At 46.5% G+C, this 26,606-nt stretch overlaps 2 protein-coding genes across 2 annotated transcripts in view; one reads left to right on the top strand and one right to left on the bottom strand.

The window, feature by feature from the left end:
* Nucleotides 1-172: 172 nt before the first annotated feature.
* On the top strand, nt 173-7,164 carry ANKRD40 (ankyrin repeat domain 40). The gene is made up of 5 exons (XM_069872688.1): nt 173-337; nt 1,901-2,049; nt 3,310-3,783; nt 4,626-4,807; nt 6,037-7,164. The coding sequence occupies exons 1-5, from the start codon at nt 180-182 to the stop codon at nt 6,175-6,177; spliced, it is 1,104 nt and encodes a 367-aa protein (XP_069728789.1). The 5' UTR covers nt 173-179; the 3' UTR covers nt 6,178-7,164.
* Nucleotides 7,165-7,458: 294 nt separating this feature from the next.
* Nucleotides 7,459-26,606, bottom strand: part of ABCC3 (ATP binding cassette subfamily C member 3) — a 45,015-nt gene continuing 25,867 nt past the window's right edge. Inside the window, exons 12-31 of the mRNA XM_069872708.1 lie at nt 25,096-25,299; nt 23,772-23,915; nt 23,014-23,101; nt 22,019-22,085; nt 20,256-20,382; nt 19,754-19,930; nt 18,165-18,332; nt 16,916-17,099; nt 16,223-16,328; nt 15,219-15,372; nt 13,689-13,896; nt 12,353-12,663; nt 11,703-11,902; nt 11,477-11,603; nt 11,043-11,144; nt 10,466-10,612; nt 9,415-9,573; nt 8,880-9,046; nt 8,406-8,600; nt 7,459-7,890 (exon numbers count right to left, since the gene is read on the bottom strand). Of these exons, the coding sequence (XP_069728809.1) occupies nt 7,782-7,890; nt 8,406-8,600; nt 8,880-9,046; nt 9,415-9,573; nt 10,466-10,612; nt 11,043-11,144; nt 11,477-11,603; nt 11,703-11,902; nt 12,353-12,663; nt 13,689-13,896; nt 15,219-15,372; nt 16,223-16,328; nt 16,916-17,099; nt 18,165-18,332; nt 19,754-19,930; nt 20,256-20,382; nt 22,019-22,085; nt 23,014-23,101; nt 23,772-23,915; nt 25,096-25,299 (3,144 nt within the window). The 3' untranslated portion in view covers nt 7,459-7,781. The remainder of the gene's footprint in view (nt 7,891-8,405; nt 8,601-8,879; nt 9,047-9,414; nt 9,574-10,465; nt 10,613-11,042; nt 11,145-11,476; nt 11,604-11,702; nt 11,903-12,352; nt 12,664-13,688; nt 13,897-15,218; nt 15,373-16,222; nt 16,329-16,915; nt 17,100-18,164; nt 18,333-19,753; nt 19,931-20,255; nt 20,383-22,018; nt 22,086-23,013; nt 23,102-23,771; nt 23,916-25,095; nt 25,300-26,606) is intronic.

Raw genomic sequence — 26,606 nt, forward strand, 5'->3', positions numbered from 1 at the left:
TTTCGGTATCCATCTCAAATGCAAGGTCAGGCAGAGAGCTGGGGCCAGCTCCAAATTAGCAAGAATTTTTGACTTTTGATTTCCCGGCTTCGAGGGTTTCGAGCGGGTTTCGCTGAGGACTCGGGAGCGGCCCCGAGCGCGCCCGGAACGCGAAGCGCGGGCCCGCGTTGTCACCGCGAATGGCGTCCCCCGCGGCGGGCGGGATGGTGGCGGCGCGCGCGGAGCGGGAGCGGCAGGAGCGGCTGCGGGAGGCGGCGGCGCGGGGCGACGCGGAGGAGGTGCGGCGGCTGGCGGAGCGCGGCGTCAGCCTCAACGCCCGCAACGACGTCAACGGCTGGTGAGGAGCGGGCCGCCCCGCTAAGGGGCCCGCTGTTCGCTCCTGCGGCGGTCCCAGTGTTTGCTCCTGCTGGGATCCCAGTGTTCGCTCCTGCTGGGATCCCAGTGTTCGCTCCTGCTGGGATCCCAGTGTTTGCTCCTGCTGGGATCCTATGTTTGCTCTGGCTCAGTTCCTATGTTTGCTCCTGCTGCAACCCCAATGTTCAGTCCTGCTGGGATCCCAGTGTTTTCTCCCGCTGTGATCCTATGTTTGCTCCTGCTGGGATCCCAGTCTTCGCTTCTGCTGGGATCCCAGTCTTCGCTCCTGCTGGGATCCCAGTCTTCACTCCTGCTGGGATCCCAGTGTTTGCTCCTGCTGTGATCCTATGTTTGCTCCTGCTGGGATCCCAGTGTTTGCTCCTGCTGGGATCCTATGTTTGCTCCTGCTGGGATCCCAGTGTTTGCTCCTGCTGGGATCCTATGTTTGCTCCTGCTGGGATCCCAGTGTTTGCTCCCGCTGTAATACCCACGTTTGCTTCTGTGGGGATGTCCCTGTTTGCTCCTGTTGCAATCCAAATGTTTGCTCCTGCTGCTATCTCCCTCTTTGCTTCCATTGGGATGTATCTGTTTACTCCTGTTGTGATCCCCAAACTTTACTTCTTGCTGGGATCCTGTGTTTGCTCCTGCTGGGATCCCATATTTGCTTCTGTGCGGACATCCCTGTGTGCTCCTGTTGCAATCTCCAAAGTTTGCTCCTGCTGCAAATCCCATCTTTGCTCCTGCTGCAATATCTGTGTTGCTTCTGTGAGGATGTCCCTGTTTGCTCCTGCTGGGAATCCGTAGTGTTTGCTCTTGCTGCGCTCTCCCTGTTGGCTCCTGCTGGGATCCCAGTGTTTGCTCTTGCCGCAGGGGCAGACACTACACTCCTGCTGGGATCCTGGGGGGTTGCTCCAGCTCCGGGTCGCTGCACTGTTGCTTTATGGAGCTGCTGTTTTGGGGAGGGGGATGCTGGCAGCCAGAGACAGCAGGGGCGGTCTGACCACAAACCTCCGCTTGCCAGCACTGGTTCTGTCAGGGAAAAGAACTCTGCTTGAAAAAGCTGTGCTGACAGTATTTTAAACTTCATTTACTTTCCAAACAGTGCAAGTCGTGATGCCGACAGCATTAATGAATGAGTGAAAATAGCATCATAGGGATGTATCCCTGTTAGCTCACATTTACAGACATATTTTAAGTACAAATTATTCTTTCGAAAATTAAAATAGCATACACAAGCCTTCTTTCTATATGTATTTTTCCAGAAAAGTTAGCAGCCTAATAAAGGACAAATGGAAAAGATCTTGAACTTTAACAAAACTGCTGCGGTAACCCGGTGTGGAGAGCATGATAGTCAGGGGAAGCTCCATCACCAGGTGTCACTGCAGGCTCCAAAACCAGTGTAAACTTCCAAGGAGGACTGCAATTAAAACCTCTTTTATTTTAGACACGCATTAGCTCTTCTTCCTCTCATAGGCAGCAAGAATGAGTGGAAATTAGTCTGCTGTAATTTAGTATTTCAAACAGCATTAACATTTTTCTTACACAGGACTTGTTTGCACTGGGCGTGTAAGCGGAACCATGCGCCCGTGGTGGCTTACCTGCTGCGCGCCGGCGCTGACAAGGACATCCTCACGAAGAAGGGAGAAAGCCCAGCTCAGTTAACGTCAAAGAGAGAGATAAGGAAGATGTTGGGAGGTAAAGCTGCCGCCTCTGTGGTTGGGTTGTCAAAGACTCTGTTCTGATTGTTATTTTGCATCTGAATATACCGTGTTCGGATTTTAGGCATACCTATGACTTGATTTCTAGAGTGTTTGCTTGGTAAGAAATCAAAGTTGAAAAAAGAGGATTGCCAATGAATTCTATACCCAGCCAGCCAAAGTGTTTTTCTAAACACCAAAATATTAGAAAACCTGTATTTTGAAGCATGTGACAGTTGTGAGGGGCTCATGATCAGGGAGTACAGGGATAGGACAAGGGGCAGCGGTTTTCGGCTGAAAGAATGGAGATTGAGATATCAGAAAGAAATGTTTCCCTGGAGGGGTTCGAGGCCAGGTTGGATGTGGTTTGAACATCCCTGATCCATGGGAGGTGTCCCTGCCCGTGGCAGGGGTGGGACTGGATGGGCTTTGAGACCCCTTTCAACCCAAACCATTCCCTGATTCTATGCCACGAGTAAATCCGTGCCAAGTAGACGCAGCTTCCGATTTTCAAAATGGCAGCAGGAGAATAATCTCTCAGATATGTCTGAAACCCTTACGTGAGCAACACCTGCTTTTGCCAATGGAGCTCAGACACTGCTGAATAAATCACAAATTACCCACCCAGAGGACATTAAAGGGCAGGGGTAGAGCATTTTTATTGTGTTTTGTCACTGTTGGAACAGTCAGCTTCCTTGCTAGAGGTGATAAGTAGTCTGAAATGTGGTCGATGGACAACCTCTTTCCTGCCCTTTGTATTCCCTGGTCTGTTTTGGTTTTCATTCTTGTCTCCCAGCTGTTGCATTGGTAACGTTTCAGCTCTCCCAGCACGGCATGTTCTTTTCTCTTTATCCTCTGCCTTAGTATGGAACAACACCTTACCCTTTGTCATCGCCTTTTCCATTATGGAGACGATAGTGTTACACCACAGGGACCATGTCATAACGTGCTGGCTGTGGATTAAAACAAACCAAACCAAAGCAGAAGTGTCGCAGTGCTTAGAAGGAAATAGCACCCCTAGAATTACCGGAATCAGACTCTGCTTTTGTGTTTACAACATCTGAGCACGGTTCTGTTTGCCGTAGGAAAAAAAGTGTAGTGCTTCTTGATTCAGCTTTTATCCTGTGATATTTGATCTTTTAACCCTCAACTCCCCTCAAGGAACAGCAAGAAAAAAAAAAATCCTGCAGTGAAATAGCAAAAGTTTCTTTTTTTCTGTCAAATCAATCTGGAGGATGTTGCTTTGTTTGTTTTACAGTGGAAGATGATGAACTCCCAGAGTTAAAGACAGATTCAGATCTGCCAATCATCCCTAACTACCTGGCTAACCCGCCTTTCCCTTATATCTACAACACCGCGAGTGACAGTATTGCAGAGCCCTCCCTGAACGGGAGCATCCCACACTTGGAGCCACAAGATCCCGACTCTTCACGCGTACCTGAGGTGGAGCCTCACGCACGGACGCTGTTCCAGGATGCGAGCGCTGCTCCGGAGGCGGCAGCTAGCGGGGACACGCTGCCCCAGCCCCGAGGCTGCACGGCCCCAGCACGCTCCCAACCCGCGCTTCCGAGAGCTCCGCTGTACCAGGGGCCTGTGTCGTGGAGCACCAGCCCCTCCTCGCCAGCTGGATCCACTCCGGCCGTACCTCAGCCGGAGAACGGCCCCCGTGTGGGGCCTGTGCCAGCCTTTCAGCCGGTTTTCTTCACTGGAGCTTTTCCGATTAATATGCAAGGTAACAGTAAAGTCTCTGCTCTCTCTGTCCTAGAACGCCTGTCGCCTTGGATGGTGCAAACAGCCATCGGGGTTACGCGTTCACCACACTCACTGAGATCCTTCAAGTTCCATGCTTGGGTGTTCAGGAAACATTTGAAGGGATTGAGAGGCAGATCCTCTGCTTCTGCTGGAGCTGCTGTTCGAGCAGCGGTGAAAACATTCTCTCTTTGTCTCAAATGTGATAAAAGCAAAGAGACACCAGGGCAATCTAATGCTCTAAATGGCACAGATAAACAGTGTGAGTACACCGTCTGTGAGCTCAAGAGGAAGCCTCGTGAGGCAGACCCGAGCCTTGAGGTGAACTCTTTTACGATCAGCCTTTTCTGCAGGTAAATACTGCCAGCCCAAAGAGGAAAATAGGGAATTTCAGTGTCAGTTCAGAGTTTAATTCTCAAAATTAAAGCTGTTCTGATGCCACCAGTTAACAAGGAGAAGTTAACTGATAGCCAGAGGAATCAAAACGCAATAAAAGCCATTTTGAATTCCTCAGGACACTGATGACCAGTACAGTTGTCTGCTTTTAAGCCAGCTGTAACCCAGTAAGATGAGTATTCGTGCAAGTCCATGCACACACACACTGCATTAGATTTCTAATGATCTTTTCACATAGGTTGATGAAAATCAATTAATGAAAATTGTGGTCATACAAGTCACGTTGTTTGCTTTCTGAGGATTCTTGGGTTGTTAAAAGTGATAAAACAATGTTAATAGAACATAGAAATATTTAGAAGTTAGTATAGAAAGATTCTTGCCAGTTCCTTTATACATATGCCTATTAATGTACCTTTTTATTTCTAATAGAACTGGTGCTTAAAGTTAGAATACAAAACCCTAATCTGAGAGAAAATGACTTCATTGAAATCGAGCTGGACAGACAAGAGCTGACCTATAAGGAGCTGCTCCGGGTGAGCTGCCGGGAGCTGGGGGTGAACCCTGAGCACGTCCAGAAAATCAGAAAATTACCAAACACGATGTTAAGAAAGGTAAGAATTTTGAAGTGCTGTAACTTCTAAAAAAGATCATTGTGTTACCATTAGAAAGGGATCAGTTGGTGGTCACCTGCATAGCCCTTCTTGCAGAAATACTCCAACAACCCCTCCCAAAACCAGAAAACCTCCCTCCAAATTCCAGCACTCAGCACTTGTTTGGTTTGTTCAGTAAAAAGGTTCCCGAGTTTCTTGATCATTTCGTTTCATAAAAATTTGGTGTTGAGACCAATTAATACCTGCTCTCTCTACTCCATTCCTACGTTCTGTGCAGTAGCACACGCTGTGACCTGTCACTGGTGCTCAGGAGGGCTCAGTAAGGACTGGATGTGGTCCTTTCAGGAAGCAGGAAGGCGTTTCAGAATTATTTGCAGTGCAGGTCTCTGAACGTCATTGTCTTTCCACTTCATTGGGATTTACCTGCACGGTGACAGCAAACGGACCCACTGACCTGCTTCACTGATTCCCTGCTGACCTTTCTTTCACTCCCAAATCCATTGTTGGCCCCAGTCACGGAGCTGAGCTGATTAACAGCAGATTAACAGCATCACTGCAGTGCATCTCCACTGACCGGGAGATGCTGTTTGTTAGATATAAAATGAAAAACAAGAACATGAACCATTCTGCCCCTTGCCAGCTTTAGTGGTTGTCGACAGGACAGTTTTTGTCCCCAGCTCTCATCGCCTCAGGCTCTCTGGTGGGACTGCGGGACACTTACTGCTCTGTGAGGTGACATAAAGCTCGTGTGGGCTGATGCTGTTCAGCAGAGCGTGGGTGCAGAGGGGATCTCCACTCAAGCCCTGTGGGAGGGAACCTTTCCTGGGCCTGGGGAGCCTGGGTGAGCCAGCCCCGCTGGAGCTGGGCTGCTGCAGCCACAGGCAGCGCCTCCTTGGGCAGAGGCGGCAATCAATTCACGAGCTTCTAAGAATTCACGGGGGTAAAGAGTGGGGGTGGCGTGCAGAAGCTCCTTACAGGTGTCATTCACTAATCCCTCACACGCACTGTCAGTGCTGCCTTCCTTCTAAAAACAGACTCGGTGAGCAGCTCAACAAGATCCCAGAATAAGTATAGGATGTAACAGGACGTCTGCGTCCCAGTTTGCTGTACAATTGTCACATCTAGGATGAATACCTACCTTGTGTCAGCATGAGCCCGTTATTGTAACTTACCTCTGCGAAACCGAGCAGACGGTTTGTCACCTAACAACTTCTTGTGTTTATTTAAAGGACAAAGATGTTGCAAGGCTGCAAGATTTCCAAGAACTGGAGCTTGTTCTAGCAGTAAGCGACAAAAACTCCCTGTTCAGAGTCCCGGCACTTTCTGAACAGAGCGGTTATAACAAGAAGGCATCAGAACTGACGTACTAATCGTTTAAACAAAAGATTGATATCTCTTATTTAAAATTACATTTGAAATGCAGTATCTACAAGGGCTAAGGATGGTCATCTATTTTGTTAACCTTGAGATAGACTAAGGCTGTTATGCACAGTTAGAGCCTCTGGTTAATCGAAGAGTAACGAATCTGATATGGAAGTGGCTCAATGCCAAGGAATTATCAGTAGAACTGTTAATGCCACACTTCTCCTTACGAAAATCATGAAATACTGTAGAGTCATCAGCTCTCAGGGAAAGACTTACCTTAAACTGTTGCAATCATTTGTTTGCTGTAACATAGCAGAGGTACTGAAGCTAAAGAACCTGCCTCGAAACGCAGTTAATATTTGTACCGAGTTCTGTACCATTAACGCTTACTTTTTAGATTGTGTATTTTAAGTCGTGTCTTATGTAAAAGGAAGAAAACCAGAAGGGTTTAAATCTGTGGAAGAAGCACAAAAATGTCTAGTTTAAATACTACCAAGTGACTTACTCCCTGTGATTTCATAATCCCTGTTTACACTTTTTCCCTATTTCTCAGGTTGAAAATGAAGTGATAGTACTGATCCAAATCATAAACATGCTCTCAACCAAAATCCCTTTGATTGTCGTCTGTCGCTACGATGTACTGACGTGTGCAATCTAAAATACTATTTTTGTTACTGTATTGATAACAAATTGCTCCAATGCTGCTTTAATTTCCCGTTGTAAAGCACAAAAATTGTAATTTTTATTTCCTTTTATCTCTACATTCCTGAGAAAAATCGCGTCTTGAAACTTCATAGTTGCCTGTGTAAAAAGAAACCAGTGAAACACCCAGGGTTTTCTGGGCCGATATTCAATCAGGAGGTTCCTATGCAATGTATCTGCTCTTTTTTTTTTTGCAATGACCTGTGTTTACTCATGTTGCTTCCAGAAAAATAGCTTTTTCTGTTCCTGTTACTTAAAATTCAGAATTAAGACTACTTTGCTATGAAATTCTGAAATAAATAAATTGAAAAGTACTTAAGAGCTGGGTTTTATCTCATTCTTTAGGATTTTAGTATTTACTCATCATCTGCATTTGAGGAAGAGTTCGGTGCTGGTAGCCAGGCTGTAACCACGAGAGATGCAAGAGGGAAACAGAGCTCACAAACTGAAATTCTGTTGGAACCACTTGGAGATGACACATTAATAGTCTCTTTTTCAGCTGAGTCACTGCCTAACTGGGCCCGTCTCCACTTCAAAAGCAATGACTCCTTATGCAGGAAACACAGAACAGGTGTATTTTGTACCATTTGTATAATTTACTAATTGTAAACCCCAATACAGTACACGTTGCCCTGTGATACATACATTTCCTTGGCAGAATGTTTGGCATTCTTTGGTGGGGGAATTAAAAAGCACATAATAAAATATTTCATGTGTATAGAAAATATTTAAAAATATAAAATTCACTTTCTGGTCCTTGTAATTGTAAAATCCTTTGCTCATGTATCACAAGTTCAGTCTACTACAAAGACTACTCTGTAAATTCCAGTACATTCACAGGTCACTTCTGTGGCAAGTCAGTAATATTTAAAAAAACAACCCAAGCTAAAACCCCAGGGGGTTCTTTTCATGCCAGTCCGGCGTCTTTGGCCATGCTGTAGAAAATGCCCTTTGCTGCTATAAGGCTGGCAGGTGTGTCGAACTCAGCTATGGTTCCGCTGTCCAGAACAAGAATCCTGTGCAAAACAAAAGGTTGGGGAAGGATTTGTCAGAGAATTCCCCACAAGAGCTGGGATATCCCTGTGGATCGCAAAGCAAATCCCACTCTCATCTTTTCCTTGCCTTTTTTGCTCAATACTTTTCACACGCTGAGCACAACAGATGATAAACCATCTCCCCGAGCTGATGTTTGATTTAAAAAGGAACAGGACAGTCGCTCCCTCCCAGGGGGAACCGGGAAAATGAAGCGAACTGTCACACTGGGAGTTCTGGAATTGAAAATACAGGCTCACAAAGCCAAGGGGACCTTGGAGCAGCTTCCAGTGCTGAAAGGGGCTCCAGGAAAGAGCCAAAAGAAGCAGAGCTGGGTCTGGATATTCGAGGATTATAAGGCTTCAACCTTGCCTCTTTCATACTACCTGATAAGAGCATCATTAACTACCCAGGGACAAACCAGACCCTTCGAGGCGCTGCTCCCCATTCCCAGGAAACCGGCAAGCCCTCCCTCCACGCACCCGTAGGAGACTTTTACCTCGTGTAGTCCATGATGGTGTTCAGCCTGTGTGCTATGGTCAGCACCGTGCAGCCTTCAAACTGCGTCCTGATTGTCATCTGGATGAGATCGTCTGTCTCGAGATCAATCGCTGCCGTCGCTTCGTCGAGGATCAGGATTCTCGTCTTGCGGAGCAGAGCCCTCGCCAGGCAGACGAGTTGCCTTTGGCCGACGCTGCAAGCAGAGACGGGGCTTTCACAAACGAGGCTGCATATTCCTAACACCCTGTCATCCTGGGGCTTCCTTCTTTACTGGTGAGATGGGATTTTGGTTTGGGAGACATTCTTCCCAGTAGCAAAGAACCAGAACAAATATTTTAGCTTTAGCGGTTTCCTTGAAGCAGGACGAGGTGGCTCAATCCTTTCAGACCCTGCAGCGTCAGCCCGTGCTCAGGCGTTACCGTTACAGCTGAATGAAAATTCAGCCTGTTTTTCAGGTTCAAACATTCCTTACCTGAGGTTTTCTCCACCTTCCGAGCACTCGTAGTCCAGCATGGACGGCTGACTGCTGACAAACCTCTTCAGATGCGACAGCTCAAGAGCCTTCCATATTTCCTCATCAGAATACTTATTAAATGGATCCAGGTTCATCCTCAGCGTTCCAGAAAAGAGAACAGGATCCTGGATATAAAAGCAATTTCCATTAGGTAAGTGCTTTAGCTGATATAAGGCAAAAGTTACTGCTTTGAAGTCTCCTTGCACTACAAGCAGGGCCACCTCCCTGCCCCATGCACTCTGAAAATACACTACATTACAGACACTTAAAACTCAGGTTCTGGCTGTTAAGATGGTGTATCCGAAATCCTGTTTTATCACCCAGCATCACCTGATAAGGTGGCAGGAGAAGGCCACTTAAAGTATAAATAGTTTGCTTTTCCAAAGCAATTTTCTGAGTGTAACAAAGCATTTTCCTCTGTGAATAAACCATTATTTACGGTTTGCCAAGCTGTCAGAGCTCCTCCCTGCATGGTGACACACAAAACCAGTACCTGAGGAATAATTGTTAGCCTCGATCGAAGGTCATGGAGACCAATCTCTGCAATGTTCACACCATCAATTTTAATTTCTCCTTTTACAGCTTCCAGGATCCTAAAGAGACAGAGCGTCATGGAGGACTTTCCCGCTCCGGTTCTGCCAACAATTCCAATCTACAATAAATCGCAGGTTTAACAACAAAGCACACGGTTAAAACCAAAGCAAAACCCAACGAGAAACCCAAGCAAACCTCCAAGATTCCTCTTAGAGGTTTGACACCAGATTTTAATCTAAGGATGAATGCAACCACCCTTCCAAGAAACCCCGTGTCACACACTGCGATGTACGGATCCCCATCCCCATGACTGGGATGATGCTGCATATAAACACGCAGGCCACCCCGCAAAACTTTGGAGGAGCAGCTGAAGTACCCACGCTAGGAATCAAATTGCTCAAGGGAAGGAATAAAGGCTTTTCAGAGGGCAATTCGGCACATGTATCTCCATCCCAAAGGTGGTTGGCATCCCTGTGCTTCACGTAAGGATAACTCTTCTCCTTTAAGAGCAGCCTGTTAAGCAGAGGACTTTCCCATGCTGACTGTCCTGCCACCAGCATCCAAACCCCAGCACTTTCAATCGAAGCATGAAGAAGTGAATCTCCCAGAACAAAGACAATTTCCCAGTTAAGGAAGCAAAGAACATCATTTCCTCCCATGCCAAAAATTTCCTAGGGAAAGCCAGAGGGTGGAGAAAGCTGGGATTCCTTCTCCCATCTGCAGTGCTTCAGGAGAGCGGTCCTGTCACTGAATTCTCGCCACTTGTACTGCTGCCTCCTCCCTGGTGGCTTGGAAAGTCCAGACTTTTGGACTGGAAAAGTCCACGCGACCAGTCCGACTGCTCCCAGCCCGAAGGACGCAGGCACACCAGCAGCTGGCTCCTGCAATCCCAGCTGGAGTTGGTCTCCACCACCACGGCAAATGTCTTTGTGTCCCCCGACCACGACTCCGTGGTTGTCAGCGGAGCCCCAGAGCAAAGCTCTAGCACAGACACACAGCTGGAGTCTCACCTTCTCTCCGCCGTGCACTTGGAGGTTTAGACCCTTCAGCACCAGATCCAGGCCCTTCCTGTACCTCACCGAGTAATCCACAAACTCCAGCTCACCCTGGGACGGCCAGTCTTCTGGAGGACTCTTGCCCTCAATGGTCCAGGGAGCCTAAGGAAAACAGGAGGCAGAAATGTAAGAAAAATATAATCCAAACTCAGATACAAACGTTAACATTTGTGAGTTACTAGAAATACATCTGCAAAATCAAATCTCCGCTATCAAATACATTTACAATAACAGGAGGAAAAGCACAGGTTCCTAAGCATCTGCTCAGTTTGGTCTCTCCTCGCTCTGCTGTACTAAAGCCACTCACAGTGGCAGAAAATGAGATATTAAGCACAGATTGCATGATGGCAGCAACAACTTGGAGCTGCGATAGCATAAATTACAGTTCAGAGTGTGACGTTTGTTCAGGTTAAGCGGTGACACTCTCCGAGCAGGAACTGTCTCTCCAGAGCCTCAAGAAAGACCATGTAAATGTGGGCATTAAAATTTCGCCACGGCTGTTAGCGAGCACCCTTGACGCTTGGCGGCTGACCTCTGTTTCGGTTTCTGAATACTCCTTTATTCTCTCTACAGCCACGATGTTAGTTTCAAGTTCAGAAGTCATTCGGACCATCCAATTCAGAGACAAGGTCACCTTGGAGCAGACAGGGAACAAAATATCACCCGCAGAGGAACACAAGATTTCATAACAACAACAAAACCAGGCACTGCTATTAAGACATCGATTCACATTAATATTATAAGTGAAATAATTACCTTTGCAGTGACATTAACACAGTTACTGGGACAAGAAGTCTACAGATAATCAGGTGCTCATGTGAAGAAGCACATGCCCAACAAACACGCCCCATTGCTCATTTTTATTATTGCTTTATTAACTTCAGCTTTACCGAGCACTTAAATTATTGCCGATACATCCACACCATCTACAAAAAAATGCAATAAACGGAAAGCTCTGATACAAACCTGTAACGCATACAATACTGACAGTCCCACCGAGCCAGGATTCAGGCTGTTTCTACCAATCACGGCAAACAGGGCAGCAAAAAGGACGATGCAGTTCCCCACAAACTCAACGCGAATGCCCAGCCACCTGGCAACAAGGCAGATGGAAGCAGAGCGGTGAGGGGGTCGCCCAGACCAGTTCTGCAAACAGAGGATGTGGAAACAACAAGATATGTCCCCTTTTTACCTGTTTGATACTATGTTCGGATAGTAACTCTTCTGGTTTTCATCCGTTTTCAGATCACTCATGTCCACGAAGGCCTTCACCCTTCTATAAGCCCTGATGACGCTGGCTCCTGACACCGTTTCTGAGAAGTGGGAGTAGATGGGAGATCTGCTCACGGACTCCAGGCGCTTCAGCTGCCGGGAGGTGGCTACGTAGAACCGCTGCCGGTTTGTGGAGAAAACAGAAGGGTTCATGAAATCCTCTATCTTTTAATTAGTGCTGAAGAAATTTCAAGATTAAGGGTTTAAAGGAGATGCTACTGATGCGCTTCAACCCTTTAAACTATTCCCTAGAATTAAGAATTTCACGGAAGTTATCTTTGCTTCATCCCACAGCACAGTATTATTTAGAGGGGCTCCAGGATATATATGTCAAACAAATACACGCTTCAACACATCAGAGTGCACGGCAGCTCCATTGCTTGCAGTTGGCTTGTTTGTTAATGCTTAAAAATAAAAAAGGTTACGCCTATTTATTTCATGCCCACATCTCACACGTAGTTACTTCAGATATTTAATTTTCCCACCAAATTCACATTGTTTTTCCTAAAAGGAAACATGGACTGTGGAATGGGAGTCATCACAATGGTAGGCAGATATTTTTCCAGTTACCTGAACGAAGAAGTACAGAATTGCAAGTGGAATGATAACCACAGTGAAGAGCGGAGTGCTGGCGATAATTACGATCATTGTCGATAAAGAGGTGAAGAACGTTCCGAGGAACATCAAGATGGTGGATGGGAGGACTTCATCGATCGCATAGATGTCCTTTGAGAAGCGGTTGATGATGCGGCCGGTGGGAGTGGTGTCGTAGAAGGACTGCGGGCTGTGGAATTTGTTCTCCAGCAGAGCAGCGTGGAGCGTCCGGGCTGCACTGATGCCTCCCATGGCCAAGGTGAAGGAGGAGATGAGCACTATGAGGCCTGATAGGGGAAGAGACGAGGTTAGCCAGTGAACACGATGGTCCCAATTTGCAGCTCTTTGACCCCCAGCAGTCTCTGTTGTGCTAGAGGCCTTTTTTCTTCTCCTGTATTCCCTGCCCATCCTTCTCTTGCTGTGCACATCAGCACTACGGCACTGCGGTCACTGCGGCCCAGGGCACGGGAACATGTCCTGCACGATTACACCATGCTGTCCACAGCAGACAGATGCACATGGAATCATGGAATTATTAAGGGTGGAAAAGATCTCTAAGTTCATTCAGTCCAACCATCAGCCCAACACCACTGGTCCTATTAAAATGTGTCCCAAAGTGCCTCATCTACACAGTCTGGCAGACTGCCCCGCTGCCCTGGGCAACCTCTGCCAGGGCTTCACCGCGCTGTCAGTATGGAATTTTTCCTAACATCCAATCTAAACTTCCCCTGACGCAACTTGAGTCCATTTCCTCTTGTCCCATCACTTGTTACTCGGGAGAAAAGACTGACCCCCAACCTCTCCACAACCTCCTTTCTGTGGACAAGCAATAAGGTCTCCCCTCAGTCTCCTCTCCTCCAGACTAAACAGACCCAGGGCCCTCAGCTGCTCCCAGAACCCCTGGTCTCCAGACCCTTTCCCAGCTCTGTTGCCCTTCTCTGGACAAGCTCCACACCCTCAACATCCTACTTGTACAACCAGCCTCCCTCTGCTTTCCGCAAGTCTCCACGAAATCCAAATGCTACGTCTCCCCAACACTTCGGGCTCTTCTGCACCTCAGTTCCCACACTTTCTCCCCATCTTACCTCTCTCAAGGTTCCACATCTCCTGTCCAACCCTCTCCAAGGGCTTCACAACAAAATTAAAAGTGTTGGGCTGAGCTCAGACTTCACAGCTCTAGGTTACGTTCCATCCCTTGTTTGGGATAAGATTTCGGAGAGCAATTTTGAGGCACCAGCAAGTGTTGCCATGGCTTTCCCACCTAATTCCTCTTTCCTAACCATTGAGACATGATGGTTTTATCTGCTCTCACCTTGCAAGAAGCCCAAGGCAGCGTAGACTCCGATGCGCATGGCCGTGTTGTGCTGAGTCCCATTCACCACCGGGTCGTTGGTCCAGTCGCTGAGCCACACGTTGGCCCCGATAGCAGCGGCGTTTTGGCAGCAGTAGAGGAAACAGATCACTAAAGAAACGGCAGGGCCGACAGCCTTCATGTACTGCCAGAACACCGACAGCTTCACCTGCAAAAAGCACACACCAAAGCTGGTCTCTACAGCTTCCACTACGGGCGCAGACAGAAGAAGATAAAGGATGAGAAAAGAAGATAAAGCAGAGGAACTAGTAAATTCAAAACTGCCCTGGCTCAAACACACCACAGAAAACAGCCCAGCTGCCCCAGCTCCAGGCTGAAGTGATGACTCTCAAAACAAGTTTGAAAATTCTCTTTTCCTCCAATCTGTGGAATCATGTTTTATTAGTTTTGTGGGTTCTTAGTTTTTAAGAGCACGCTAGAGGGGGGAAGAAAAGCTGATCAAATAGCAGCAAAGGATGCGGAAGAAGAACAGGAGCCAAAACTTTCAAGCAAAAGCAGCAACTTGGCAGGCATATCCAGCTCCAGACTACTTTAAATCGAATATGCTTCCATTTAGGTGTCTTTTCAGCAGCTCAAATGAAGTACCAAACACCAGTGAGCTACTGCACCCCTACAGGGCCGTCAGCAGATGATGCTTCTGGGGAAAAGCCACGATGTTACCTCTAGGGTAGCACAAAAAGGCAGGAAGCAGAGAAACAGAGACTCAGGACAAAACTCAGTCAAAAAAAGCATAAGAAGGAACAAGTGTTGTTGATTAGGGACTCTGAAAGCTGAAGTAATCCACAGAAGCAGTTAATTACATCTGCGCCATGGACTGCATACATCAGACTAAACAGGACACATGGAACCTTCAGAAGTGACGGGAAGGGGCTTCATTTAACAAAATCTCTCTGCTCCTATTCAATTCGCTGCTCCTTTCTTTTACTTTTGTATTCTCATCTGCTCTTTTTCTCTCTCTCTCTCCTCTTTTTCCCTGATCCCTTTCCACTCCCTGGCTCTGCTCAGGGCGAGTACAGCTCCTTTTGTCCCTCTCACCATAAAGCCCCCTCGAAGACAGGGTGTCACGTATCCCTTGGCATGGATCCGCTGGCACGCAGCGGCCAGCTGGCTCGCCCAGCCTGTGCTGTGCTCCAGCAAACAGCCAGCGCTGCAGCTGGACTTGAACGCAGCCAAACAGCTCAAAGACCGACAGTGCTGAAAGCTCCGCAGCGCAAAGCCAGGGCAGACGGAGTGCAGGGCTGCGCAGGATCAGGTGACTCTGGCAGGAGCTGGAAGGGATTTCTAGTTTTCTTTTCTCCCCTAAGCACGCAGCCCTTGCCAGGTGCAGAAACCTCTGCCAAAACCCCCCATCACAACGATCAGTGGCCACCCGATTAGTGCTGAAAGCCGTGATTTACACAACACGTTGAACAGAGCTGGATCAAATGTAGAAACAAAAGTTCTTTTTTCAAAGAGAAAATCAAACCATACCGTTCCCGTTTCAGCGGTTTCAGCCTGAATAAGTTTCTCGTTTGGGTTTTTTCTTGGCAGAGGAGGCTCTGCTGGCTTCTTTTCACAGACTCTTCGCTTCGTTGACATTTTGTTGGGACATTCTCCTCCCTCAGAAGATATGACACTGAGTTGCCTAGTCAAAACACAAGAGTCATTAGGAGGAGCAGGGCATATTGTGGCAGTGCTGAGGCAAGGGATGCAGTAGGTTGGACTTAATCCCAGCTTTTCCGCTGAGTTCCCATGCCAGCCTTGCTCACAGCTATGGGTGATTGTTCCACTCCTCTGAATGTTCAGTGATGCCAGAAATAGAGCTAACAAAGGCCGTGGAAGGCCTTCAGAGGCTTCACGGCCAGACAGGTATTTCCAAGATAACCCCTGAGCTGCTCTGTTTTTACATCCACAGTAACTGGACAGCATCTATGGGTATTATTATGAAAACTCCTACAATTTCCGAGATTCCCAGTGGGAAGGTGCAATGCAAAGGGTTTATTTATCCTGCGGCTGGTACCAGGTCAGTGTTGTCGGGGTGAACGCACGCAGTGGTGTTACCCGAGGACCAGAGCACAGCTTTAAGGAATTGGCTCAGTTCCCATAAAAAGGAGGATTGCAGAAAGGAATGTTTGATCTTCTCTGCGTGATCTTTCACATTTATTTCCAAAAGGACACTAAATGTAATCAGAGGAAATGTTTTGCTGTGAGGGTGGGGAGACCCTGGCCCAGCCTGCCCGGAGCAGGAGTGGCTGCCCCATCCCTGGAGGGGTTCAAGGCCAGGCTGGATGGGGCTTGGAGCCCCTGATCCAGTGGAAGGTGTCCCTGCCCATGGCAGGGGTGGAACTGGGTGATCTTTAAAGTCCCTTCCAACCCAAACTATTCTACAATTCTATAAGAGGAAATTAAGGGAGCTAAAGCCCAGACTGAGAGGCAGGGTGTGATTAACATTTTTCAGATGCGTTTCTGTAAACACAAGAGGACCTCACATTTACCTAAGAAACTGCTTGCGGACCTCGCTGGTCACTGGTTCATTATCTGCCAAATCAGTGTGGATGCTGAGGGTGTCTTCAGCTAGCAGGACTTCTTCCTCCTCCAGCACTGCAAGACAAGATCACATCTCAGATTTTCTGCCAAATCAAGTAGAAAGCACAGAAAAATGCAGCTATGTAAGCAAGAGTCATGAAAAGCAAAACCACAGCAGGAAAACCATAGGGCGTGAACTCCTCCAATCCCTCCCTGTATAATTTACCCAAACACTTTAATCTGGTATCATTTTATCAGTATCAAACCAGGCTGAAAAGTAACCCAAGATTCGCACTCCGCTATATATAAAACCCAACATAAAAAGAGAGAGAAATCCAACTCAGGGTAGCCCTTTTGATAACAAGCCCGGTTGTTCCTGGCTATTCCATTTCCCTCCTGAGCTCGACCTTGCTAGTCGTAACATAAATTCCCAACTTTAAAACAATTTTTAACAGGAAAATTGCTTTTTTCTAGGACAAAGCACATGAAGTGCTGAAAGACATCTGTGAACACATTTCTCAATAATGCAGACCTGGCTACAGACAACAGTTAGTGCAGAAAGGCAAGCGCCCGGCTGTCTCAAAGCAGCAGGGATCACTTCATACAAAGAAAATATCTGGCTGACAGAAAAAGACACATTTTAGGAACATGCAATACTGTACTTGTTAGTTCATCCTCTTCAATATCTTCATCCAGGGCGTAGTTTCGCAGGAATTCAGCAAAGGCCTTGTTCTGTTTCAGAAGCTCTTGGTAAGATCCCATTTCGGAGATTTTGCCGTCTACCAGGACCACAATACGATCCACCTGAGGCAGGAAGCTGATGCCGTGGGTCACCAGGATTCGGGTCTGGGGAGGGAAACAGAGACAAAACCTACGTCTCTCAGTTGTCACTGTGGGGCTGACACTACTCAGTGAGCCAAATACTACCACGTTTTTGGGACAGGGAGCAAGTTATCACACCAAGGTGAAGCAAACTGCACTTGCTGGCCAAATTAGCTTGGAGATATATACAGGAACTTACTATGATAGAAACATGGAATGGGTTGGAAGAAACCTCTCAGAATCACTCAGATTCAAGCCCCTGCCATGGGCAGGGACACCTCCCACTGGATCAGGTTGCTCAAAGCGCCATCCAACCTTTCCTTGAACCCCTCCAGGGATGGGGCATCCACCACTGCTCTGGGCAACCTGGGCCAGGGCCTCCCCACCCTCATTGTGAGGAATTTCTTCCCAATGTCCCATCTAAACCTTCCCTCTTACAATTTAAAGCCATTCCCACTTGTCCTATCACTCCATGCCCTTGTAAAAATCCCCTCCCCAGCTGCCCTGTAGCCCCTTTAAGTACTGAAAGGTCACTATAAGGTCTCTGCAGAGCCTCCTGCACACTGATAAAACCACAGAGGGAAGTAAACCAACTGAATTCTCATCCCCCAGTTCCTTTCCGCTGATTATCTTTGCAACCCTTCCCTTTTGAGCTCTGAGACAGTCTGAGAAGATCATACCAGGAACAGAAGGAGAAGGAAAGATACTGCAATTTGGCTGCAGGCTGCCAAAGACCTCTGTAAAATCAGAAAGCTGCTACAACTTCCTCATGCGCTGCCTTCGAGTAACAACAAGCAATGCTAAGCTGACAACCTTTACAAGTTTCTGCAAACATGTTTTTGGAGATCTCCTAATAAGGATTTTAAAAGACAGCCCAGGTTTCTGCCTTTACATGTTCTGACTACAACACATCACTCCTGGGCACGTCTAAACCACAGCAGAGCCTGTGCTGTGGGGAAAAGGTGTCCACGCTGCCAACTAAACCCAGAAATCCAGGAATGATTCAGCACTCAGGCCTCCGAGCTGAAACAGCTTTGCTGTTACCCTGAGTTTGTGTGCATTTTTAAGCGGATCTAAATGCCAGCTTACTTTTCCTTTGAGGATCCCATCTGGACCAATGACTTTGTCAAAGATGTGCTTCGCAACGTGTGAGTCCACGGCCGAGAGAGGATCATCCAACAGGTAAATGTCGGAGTTGCTGTACACCGCACGAGCCAGGCTCACTCGCTGCCTCTGGCCACCTGAGAGGTTGATGCCCTGAGGGGAGAGAGGAGAGAACAAAACATGTCACACAACTCCGTTCAAACAACAGCTTTGACTTTTTATGGCTCTCACCCAGTCAGACACATGGATGCTAAATTGAAACATGAGCTGCTCAACAGAATAACTCACTCCAAGTCAGAGATGGGAACAGAACGCCTCTAAATCTGTTTGTTCACTGCCAAACTTCCACTCACCCAGCAATCTGGAGACAGAATTAAGCCTCTTGCCTAATAAGCTTCTAAAGGGAGCTGTTATAACACAAAACTATAAAAAGGAAGATCATCAACCAGGATGTAAAATGCAAATATTCAAAGCGGGGCTGCGGCACCTGGAACATATTCCACACCTCTCATCTTACATACAAATCCACATCTCCACCCTGCTCCATGATATCCATCTCAAATTCAGTGGCCTATGAAAAAAAGTCCTTTGTTGGTAATCACAGATGTAGAAGTTTCTCATTAAAATGCGGTGTTAAGGGATGATCATATCACGTTTTCACTTGACACACACCATATGCTCCCTCCCTTTTCATCCCTATAGGAAAAGGAAGGACTCTAAGTATTGTGAACAGAGACACCTTTACCATTGGACGATGAACGGAGGATGTTTTGTCCTTCTAGGGGGACACGTACAGTTACTCATCACAGTACAAACACATGCTTGAAGTTAGGAACCAGTTTAAGTCCAGCTGCCTTCCAGAGAACCACCCCGCACATTTCAGTGTTGATTCAGCCAACTGTATCCTGGGATGCATCAAAAGCAGTGTGGCCAGCAGGTCAAGAGAGGTGATTCTTCCTCTCTATTCCTTTCTCATGAGACCCCACCTACAGTATAGCGTCCAGTTCTGGAATCCTCAACTTGGAATGAGTCCAGAGGAGGCTACAAAGATAATGAAAGGGCTGGACAACCTCTGCTACGAGGACAGGCTGAGAGTGTTTGGGTTGTTCAGTGTGGGGAAGAGAAGGCTCTAGGGAAATCTTAGAGCAGCTTCCAGTATCTGAAGGAGGCTACAAGAAAGCTGCACAGGGACTTTTCACAAGGGTATGGAGTGATAGGACGAAGGGGAAGCATTTTAAATTGGAAGAGAAAAGATTTAGATTAGACATTGGGAAGAAATTCTTCACGATAAGGGTGGAGAAGCCCTGGCCCAGGTTGCCCAGAGAAGTCACGGGTGACCCCATCCCTGGAGGCCTTCAAGGCAGGTTGGACGGGGCCTTGAGCAACCTGATCCATGGCAGGGGGTTGGAACTGGATGGGCTCTGAGGTCCCTTCCAACCCAACCCATTCTATGATCGTAGGAGGGATGCTATTGTAAAGATGAAACCAAGCTAACTGCTGACTTTACAGCAGCCTCTCTTTCTCAGAACAGGAATTGCCAATCAGGTCTAACTCGGGGGGAAAAAGAAAAATACCTTCTCTCCGATCTCAGTCTGATCTCCTCCTGGCAGCACTTCCAGGTCAGTCTTTAAAGCACAGGCCTCCAGGACATTTTGGTATTTTTGTTCATTAGGAGCTTGGCCAAATAAAACGTTATCTTTCAGCGTGGCATTCTGGATCCAGGCTTGTTGAGGCACATACGCGACAGAACCCTTGAACAAGGAGGGAGAAAGGAAACCTCTGACTCGTAACCAGCAGCAATTCACACTTAGCTCTGATTAACTCTTGCAGCACACAGATACAGTCACATTATACATATATGTGTGCTAATGTTGATGTAGAATTGATAGGATCAAGAGAGTGCTTTTAAGTAAAACACAACTGAACAGGTATGGCCAAAACTCACATGAACACGCAGAGCAGCTGGCACAGGAGCAAAGAGAAGTCCCTCTCCACCCTGACATATGTTATAAGCAACTACAGGCACAAGCAGCACATTTCCTACCATCGTTAAAGGGCATCATAAATGATACTAACCTTCACCGCCACTTCTCCTTCCAGCTTCTCCATCTCACCCAGGAGAGCAGACACCAGAGAAGACTTCCCACAGCCAACATGGCCAACAATGGCAACCAAAGCACCGCTGGGGACCAACAGATTTATACTGTGGAGGAAACAGGCTGGAAATTAATTAAACATTAGTTTACTAAAGACCTTACGGGTCTTTAAACCAGGGCTGAAACACACAGTGACAAACCAGCCTGACCTCAGCTTGACTGGATATAGAAAGCATAACTTGGTCACTGGTCTTCTTCTCCCTTTCTTGTGTACAATCAACTGTAACCAAAACTGTAGAAGTAAATGGAAACCCAGCATTAATCTATCTTGTTGGCTGTTAAACCAGTAGGATTGACATTAAGCCTCCTAGGACCCTCTGCTGTGTGGTATCAGTCCATCAGCAAGGCAAAACAGGGTTAATAAGAGTTGTGAAAGCCGGTGATCTTCCACAAGGCTTTTGGTTTCTGATTTAAAACCAAAAGCAATTGTACGGCAGTAGTGAGTGAACATATCCCAGCTAAAGATGTTCAAACCACTCTACTACCATATTCCAGCACTAGTAAATAGGGTTCACAACAACACAAGACAAACAACACTTTCCCAATTAAAATCCTTTCCTGTTTTCCCCACAATGTCCTTAAAGGCGCTGCTTTAGGGGCTGCCTTCGGAGATGAACTGATTTGGAAATGACTAATGGACACGAGTCTCTCTGCCATCAAATTAAAGTGCCTTTCACTAATGAAACTTCTGTTTGCACTGATCTCCATGCAGAACTAGGCTCTATTTCTCATGCAGATTCCAACCAAACAGGCAGCTGATGTTTTGAACACTGCGGAGGGTTTGTTGTTTGTTTTCAAAGCAGGAAAACTCAAAAGCACTCCTTTTTTTTTAAGTTATTCTTTCCCTCCAGCTGAGTTTCGCCTTGCTGCTATTTTAGGAAGCTGCTGGGTAATTTTTCGGCCCAGGCTGCTGGCAATTTGAGCTGGAGATAGCTGTTTCTTTCAAAATAAACCCCAGAACACTGAAGTCAACCTGACTGCAGATTTGTTTTGTCTGAAACGGACTGGCTGCTTTGCACTCTAAGCCTCTCGCTCACAGGTTACCCATGATAACCTGTTAACGTGCTCCACTAGCGCAGCAGCACGAGCTCCTTGGGCTGCAGTTTCTAAGAATACTTAGCAGGTTTCTGTGATTTTGATCTGACAACAAGGTGTAACGTCAGGAAGTACATGCTTCCAGGCCAATTTGTTTGTATCCATTCAAACCAGCTAAAGAGCAAAACATGCACCCCCACAGCCCAGGAACGGCTCATCTGAAGCCACAGGGACAAGTTGGCCACGAGGCTCTCAAAAGAGCAGAGCACTGTTGGCATGTCCAAGCCCAGACATCTCCAACGTCCTCATAATCCATCAGATCAATGTGACCTGTCCAATGCTTCAGTTAAAAGAAGTCTATTTAAGAACTCTACGTAGCCTTTCTGTCCTGTAACAGGTAACTATTTTATGCGAGTTGCTGTGGAGTAAAAGCCTGACAGCACTCATCTGTAAAGCCTAAATACTACAAGGCATGAAGATTAGCCTGATGCATTAAAGGCAGAAGAGATGTGCATATGGGATATGTGGAAACCCCCTTTTCCAGAGCAAGCCCTCAGGTGTTATTAGCCATCTTTCCAACAGAGCTCCCAGGAGCCAGACCCAGGCAGCAGGTAAATGCTGTATTGCAACCGCGTAGAGAGATCTTACTCTTTCAAAGTCGGCTTCAGCTCCTTTCCCCAGCTGAACGTTGCGTTTCTGACACTGATGGCGTTGCCTGCATGACAGAAACACAATAGAGAGGCAGGAAATGTTACACAGAACAGTATGGCCGAGAGAGTGACAGATAGAGGAGTCTTTATTTATGGTGTTTCACTTACACCATAGTTCCCTTTTCTACTGGCATGGAAGCACAGTCTCATGACTGTGGGTCACATGATGGGCTTTTTCAGAATGAAAATAATTGTTTGGAGCTCAAACTCCGTGAGCTCACAGCCCTGTGGATACGCAACGCTGCCCTGTTTCACCTGCAGGGCCCAGCATGTGCTGCTCAGAATCCCCAGGCAACTCTTAGCACAACTTGAGTGGAGAAACCATTTTCAAGTTAGCAGGAGACCACTTCATGCTGCTGACTCTGATGTATCAGATTAAACTTGCCTCTGTGCAGCTTTCTGCTTGCCACACTAACAAGTTACAGATCCAACAGTGAGGGATGAGGGCCACACAGCCATCCCTCCTCCTCCTCTGCCTGCGGGGTCACACACAAGAGAAGTTTCACACCACAGTATCGCCAAAGCGCAACACATGAGAAAACGCAGCTTTTGAGACCACCTGGCTTGCTTGTTTGTTTCGGGACACTGTTTCCAAAAGAAGAAATCAAACGTGTTTGTAGTGTTCCTGGACATTTGGGCAGTGTGAAAGCTTTGAGCTGTCCCTGGGCGGTGGGTGCAATCATCACCCAGTGCTGTCAGCACCCAACGCATCGCAGATGTAAACTGAGGCCCTAGAACTCAGCTCAAATATAGCCAGAAGCTTTTGTAATTCCCACACAGCCTGAACAACACACACACTCTTTTCAAAGCACCAGCTTCTCTATTTTATAAAACTAAGATTATTGTTTTCTTTTTTCATAACTCAACCAGTCCAGAACAAATACAAGGCATTTACTGCATTAGCATAGTTTAAAAAGCCACTGATGTCTTTACCTGGTGCAAGTGCTTTCGTTTCCACGCAATTTGGATCAAGTTCATCGTGGCTCAGGAACTGCTGGATTCTCTTCAGTGAAACACTTGTCTAAGAAAAGAGAGTGGCGTTATTTTATCATTCTTTCAATGAAGACTTAATGCTCTTACTACTGAAAGAAAAAGCACACAGAATGGCTTAAGCTTTCACCCTATGGGCTTCCCGAGCAGTGACTCATTCCTTCCCTGCCTTCAGTCTGATGCTGAAATTCAAGCTTTTAAATGTGATATTTCTCAGCTCAAGCTAAGTTTATGTGAGTGAAGCACAATCCACACAGAAAAGCTCCCCCAGAAGATGCCAGGCTTCCCAATACAGAGCAGCGGTAGAGAAAGTCTATCAGAAAGCAAACCAGCTCACAGGCAGATGTGAAAAGTCTCTACGTTCCAGAAATAGGGACACGTAGTGATAGGATGACAGGGAATGGCTTTAAATTGGAAGGGGGAAGATTTAGATCAGACATTAGGAAGAAATTCTTCATGACAAGGGTGGGGAGGCCCTGGCCCAGGCTGCCCAGAGCAGGGGTGGCTGCCCCATCCCTGGAGGGGTTCAAGGCCAGGCTGGATGGGGCTTGGAGCCCCTGATCCAGGGGAGGTGTCCCTGCTCATGACAGGGGTGGGACTGGATGGGCTTTGAGGTCCCTTCCAGCCTGAACCATTCTATGATTCTATGACATCTGGAGTTCTTTTTATTCAAAACACCTTACACACCAGATCCTCCTTACCTGTGCAATGTTGCTAATGACTTGTGGGAGCATATTGAGGGGAAACTTCAAGATATTAAACAAGGAGAGGGAGACAAAAGCCTTTTCTGCATCTAGGATATTCCTCTCGTCCGAGACATACACAGCAAACGTTGTCAATGCCACCTGAAAGCCACAGAGCAAGTTTAGTGCGAGATGTATGGAGCAGTTTGACATTTTGAACAGCAGTCAAGCCTGGTAGGCATCTTTGAAATAAAAGCATCAACAACAAAACTGGGCAAATTCTCTGCTTCTGACCTTATCAACATTCTTCAGGAATGACAAGTTATACAAACCAGTTGATACAAAAAAGGGCACATGGAATAAAATAGCTTTCAGATTACTAACTGCTGTGGTTAGTTGAACTAGGAGATGCAAGAGGTGAACTACAGAACCAGGGTAAATAGAAACGAGAAGCTGTTATCTGGCTGTGGTTCAGCTGCATTTCCAACTCCACCCAACCAGATTTTCCCTTTGCAAACAGCAGGCTAAGCCTCACAGACCCACAGGAAAGGGAGGAAAACCCAAGTTATTTGCTGGTTCACTCTGTGTCAGGGACCATCCTATGCAGTAAAGTAACGGTGAGCAGAAACGGAAACGTGTATTTAAGAGTGCATTAACTTTAAGGGAACATGGAAAAGGCAGGATCTTGAGGTGGCTCAGCAGGGCTGGGCCTTTGATCTCCACAACCGTTGGCAAGAAGTAGTCTTGACAAAGCACTTATCTGAATGTCTTTATTCACCAAAACCAAACCCCTTTCTGCAGAAGGGATCACAGAGCAATGAGGTGGAAAACACAAGGAAAAAGAAAATTGAGGAAAAGAATTTCAGGAATGATGATGTATCATTTGGGCTTTATTGTTTATATTAAACCAATCCTTTTTACGTTGTAGTATAACTTAACAGCTTGCTCTCCCATCAGAGCAGGCAGAGCACTGTGACACAAAAGGGAGGGACGAGACATTCAGGAATACATTGTCCTGATTGACTCAATTAAAATTTTTTTTGCTATTCAACAACATTGCTGAGATTTCAAATTCCAGTTTAAATTTGTTACAGGGACTACTTTGAAGTGGGTGGAAATTCTCCCAAGACAGCTTCCACTAGTGGGCTTTATCAAGAAATACTTTAATACCGATTAACCAAAAGGCTCTAGAGAACAGGGAACTTTGCTCCAAAGAATGTGAGTACTTTTTCTACAAGTATTTACATTTTATCCCTATGTACACCTAGCGAGCAGGGAACCTCATACTTATCCTTCAAGGATGTATTTCTACAGCTTAGAAAGTAATGCAAATTTCACTTGCCAGGAACGGTGCGCTGATCCACGTAAAGGTGGACAAAGAATGGAGATAAGCAGATTTCTTCAAAACTTGCAGCTCATTCTTCCGTATCTCCAACACTTTGTCTGAAAACGACGGTTCCCACGCGTACAGCTTCAGCACCTTTATGCCTCCCAGAATCTCGTTCATTAATTTAATGCGGGCATCTTTATGTCGCATTTGTTCCACCTAGATTGTGAGTAAACACAAGAGACAGCATCACAGGCATGACTAGAAGAGAACGTCCAACATGTTGTCTCACAGCTGTGAGGTCCCGGGGCTACTGCTGAAGAGGATGCAAGAGGCAATTAGAGAAAGCCAGACTGCTATCAGTGAGCGCCCCGTGCAAGGCTCTACTTCCAAAGAGACCAGAAATCAAATAAACGGCTGAAAAGCAGCATATAAAAGCTTTCCGCTCATCTTCACTGTTAGGGGTTACATTTTCAAAATCACCTTAAAGAAAGATTCAAGCACTTCACAAAAAATACTGCCCTGCTTCTTCCTTTGATTTCCTCAGGTTTCTGTCCTGATATGCACAGCTGTGTGGCTCAGGGCATCCCTTGAGAACTGTGGTTACTCTTAGTTTATTTTTTCTCCTGTACACTGGAATACAGTGCTTCATTCAGTTACTTTAAAAAAAACAAATGCCAAACCTTGCTCAGCTGTACTCACAGCATGAAAAACTGCCTTCACACCCCCTCAAAGTCGAGCATCTTATGGGCAAGGGAGCAAAGGAATGTTAATACCGATATGTCAGCATCCAAGAGATTGAATGGGAAGTCTGGATGTTTCTTTAAGGCACGTCCTAATACCACTCTGTTCCTAAGGCTGCGCTTAAATGTCATAATTTATATTTGTTTTCCAACTCTTACCTTTTTTACAGTAACAGCTTGATTTTTTTTCACACCTGCCAAACATCCCCTGATCGGCTGCACAGCACAAGCCACCGGCTAGATTCTTCTAGCACAAAGCCAGAGGGCACTATGATATTGTTTTTTCAGCTTGCCTTAACTAGAGATGACTTACACTACAAAGAAAGGAATAAAGGATCCTTTTACCTAAGGACAATAATTCAAATTTAGCCCAGCTCAGTAGCAGTGCAAGTCAACACTGTTAGCATAAAACCCAAGCTGTCAGATCTTAGTTCCCATCTCTGAAAGCAGCCATTCCCAGCTTAAAGAACATAATTTGCTTGCCCTTTCTCGAGACACTCCAAGAAGAAGCTACCAGGCCAAAGGATACGGAGTCAAAGAACCTTCTTGCTAATCCCAGAAGCTGCTCCAGCAGCATAAATAGCTCAACACCACATCTTACCCTTAAAAAGCATTCAATTCACAATGGAAAAGCTATCTGAGAGGATACACTTATTAAATAGATCAAGACAATCCTACTCGTAAGCAAATTAGTGCAAATGGCAGCTCAGTAATGGCCAAGGCAACCACTGATGCCTTCACTTCTCGCAGCACAGCTGCCAATTCAGATACCGTCCCGTTCTC

This window comes from Phaenicophaeus curvirostris, chromosome 19, assembly GCF_032191515.1.
Source record: "Phaenicophaeus curvirostris isolate KB17595 chromosome 19, BPBGC_Pcur_1.0, whole genome shotgun sequence".
NCBI classification, from domain to species: Eukaryota; Metazoa; Chordata; class Aves; order Cuculiformes; family Cuculidae; genus Phaenicophaeus; species Phaenicophaeus curvirostris.

Coding starts and splice junctions, on each gene's coding strand:
- ANKRD40 (XM_069872688.1), top strand. CDS start 180: ATGGCGTCCCCCGCGGCGGGCGGGATGGTGGCGGCGCGCGCGGAGCGG. Junction 338..1,900: donor CGCAACGACGTCAACGGCTG/GTGAGGAGCGGG, acceptor TTTCTTACACAG/GACTTGTTTGCACTGGGCGT. Junction 4,808..6,036: donor CAAACACGATGTTAAGAAAG/GTAAGAATTTTG, acceptor GTTTATTTAAAG/GACAAAGATGTTGCAAGGCT.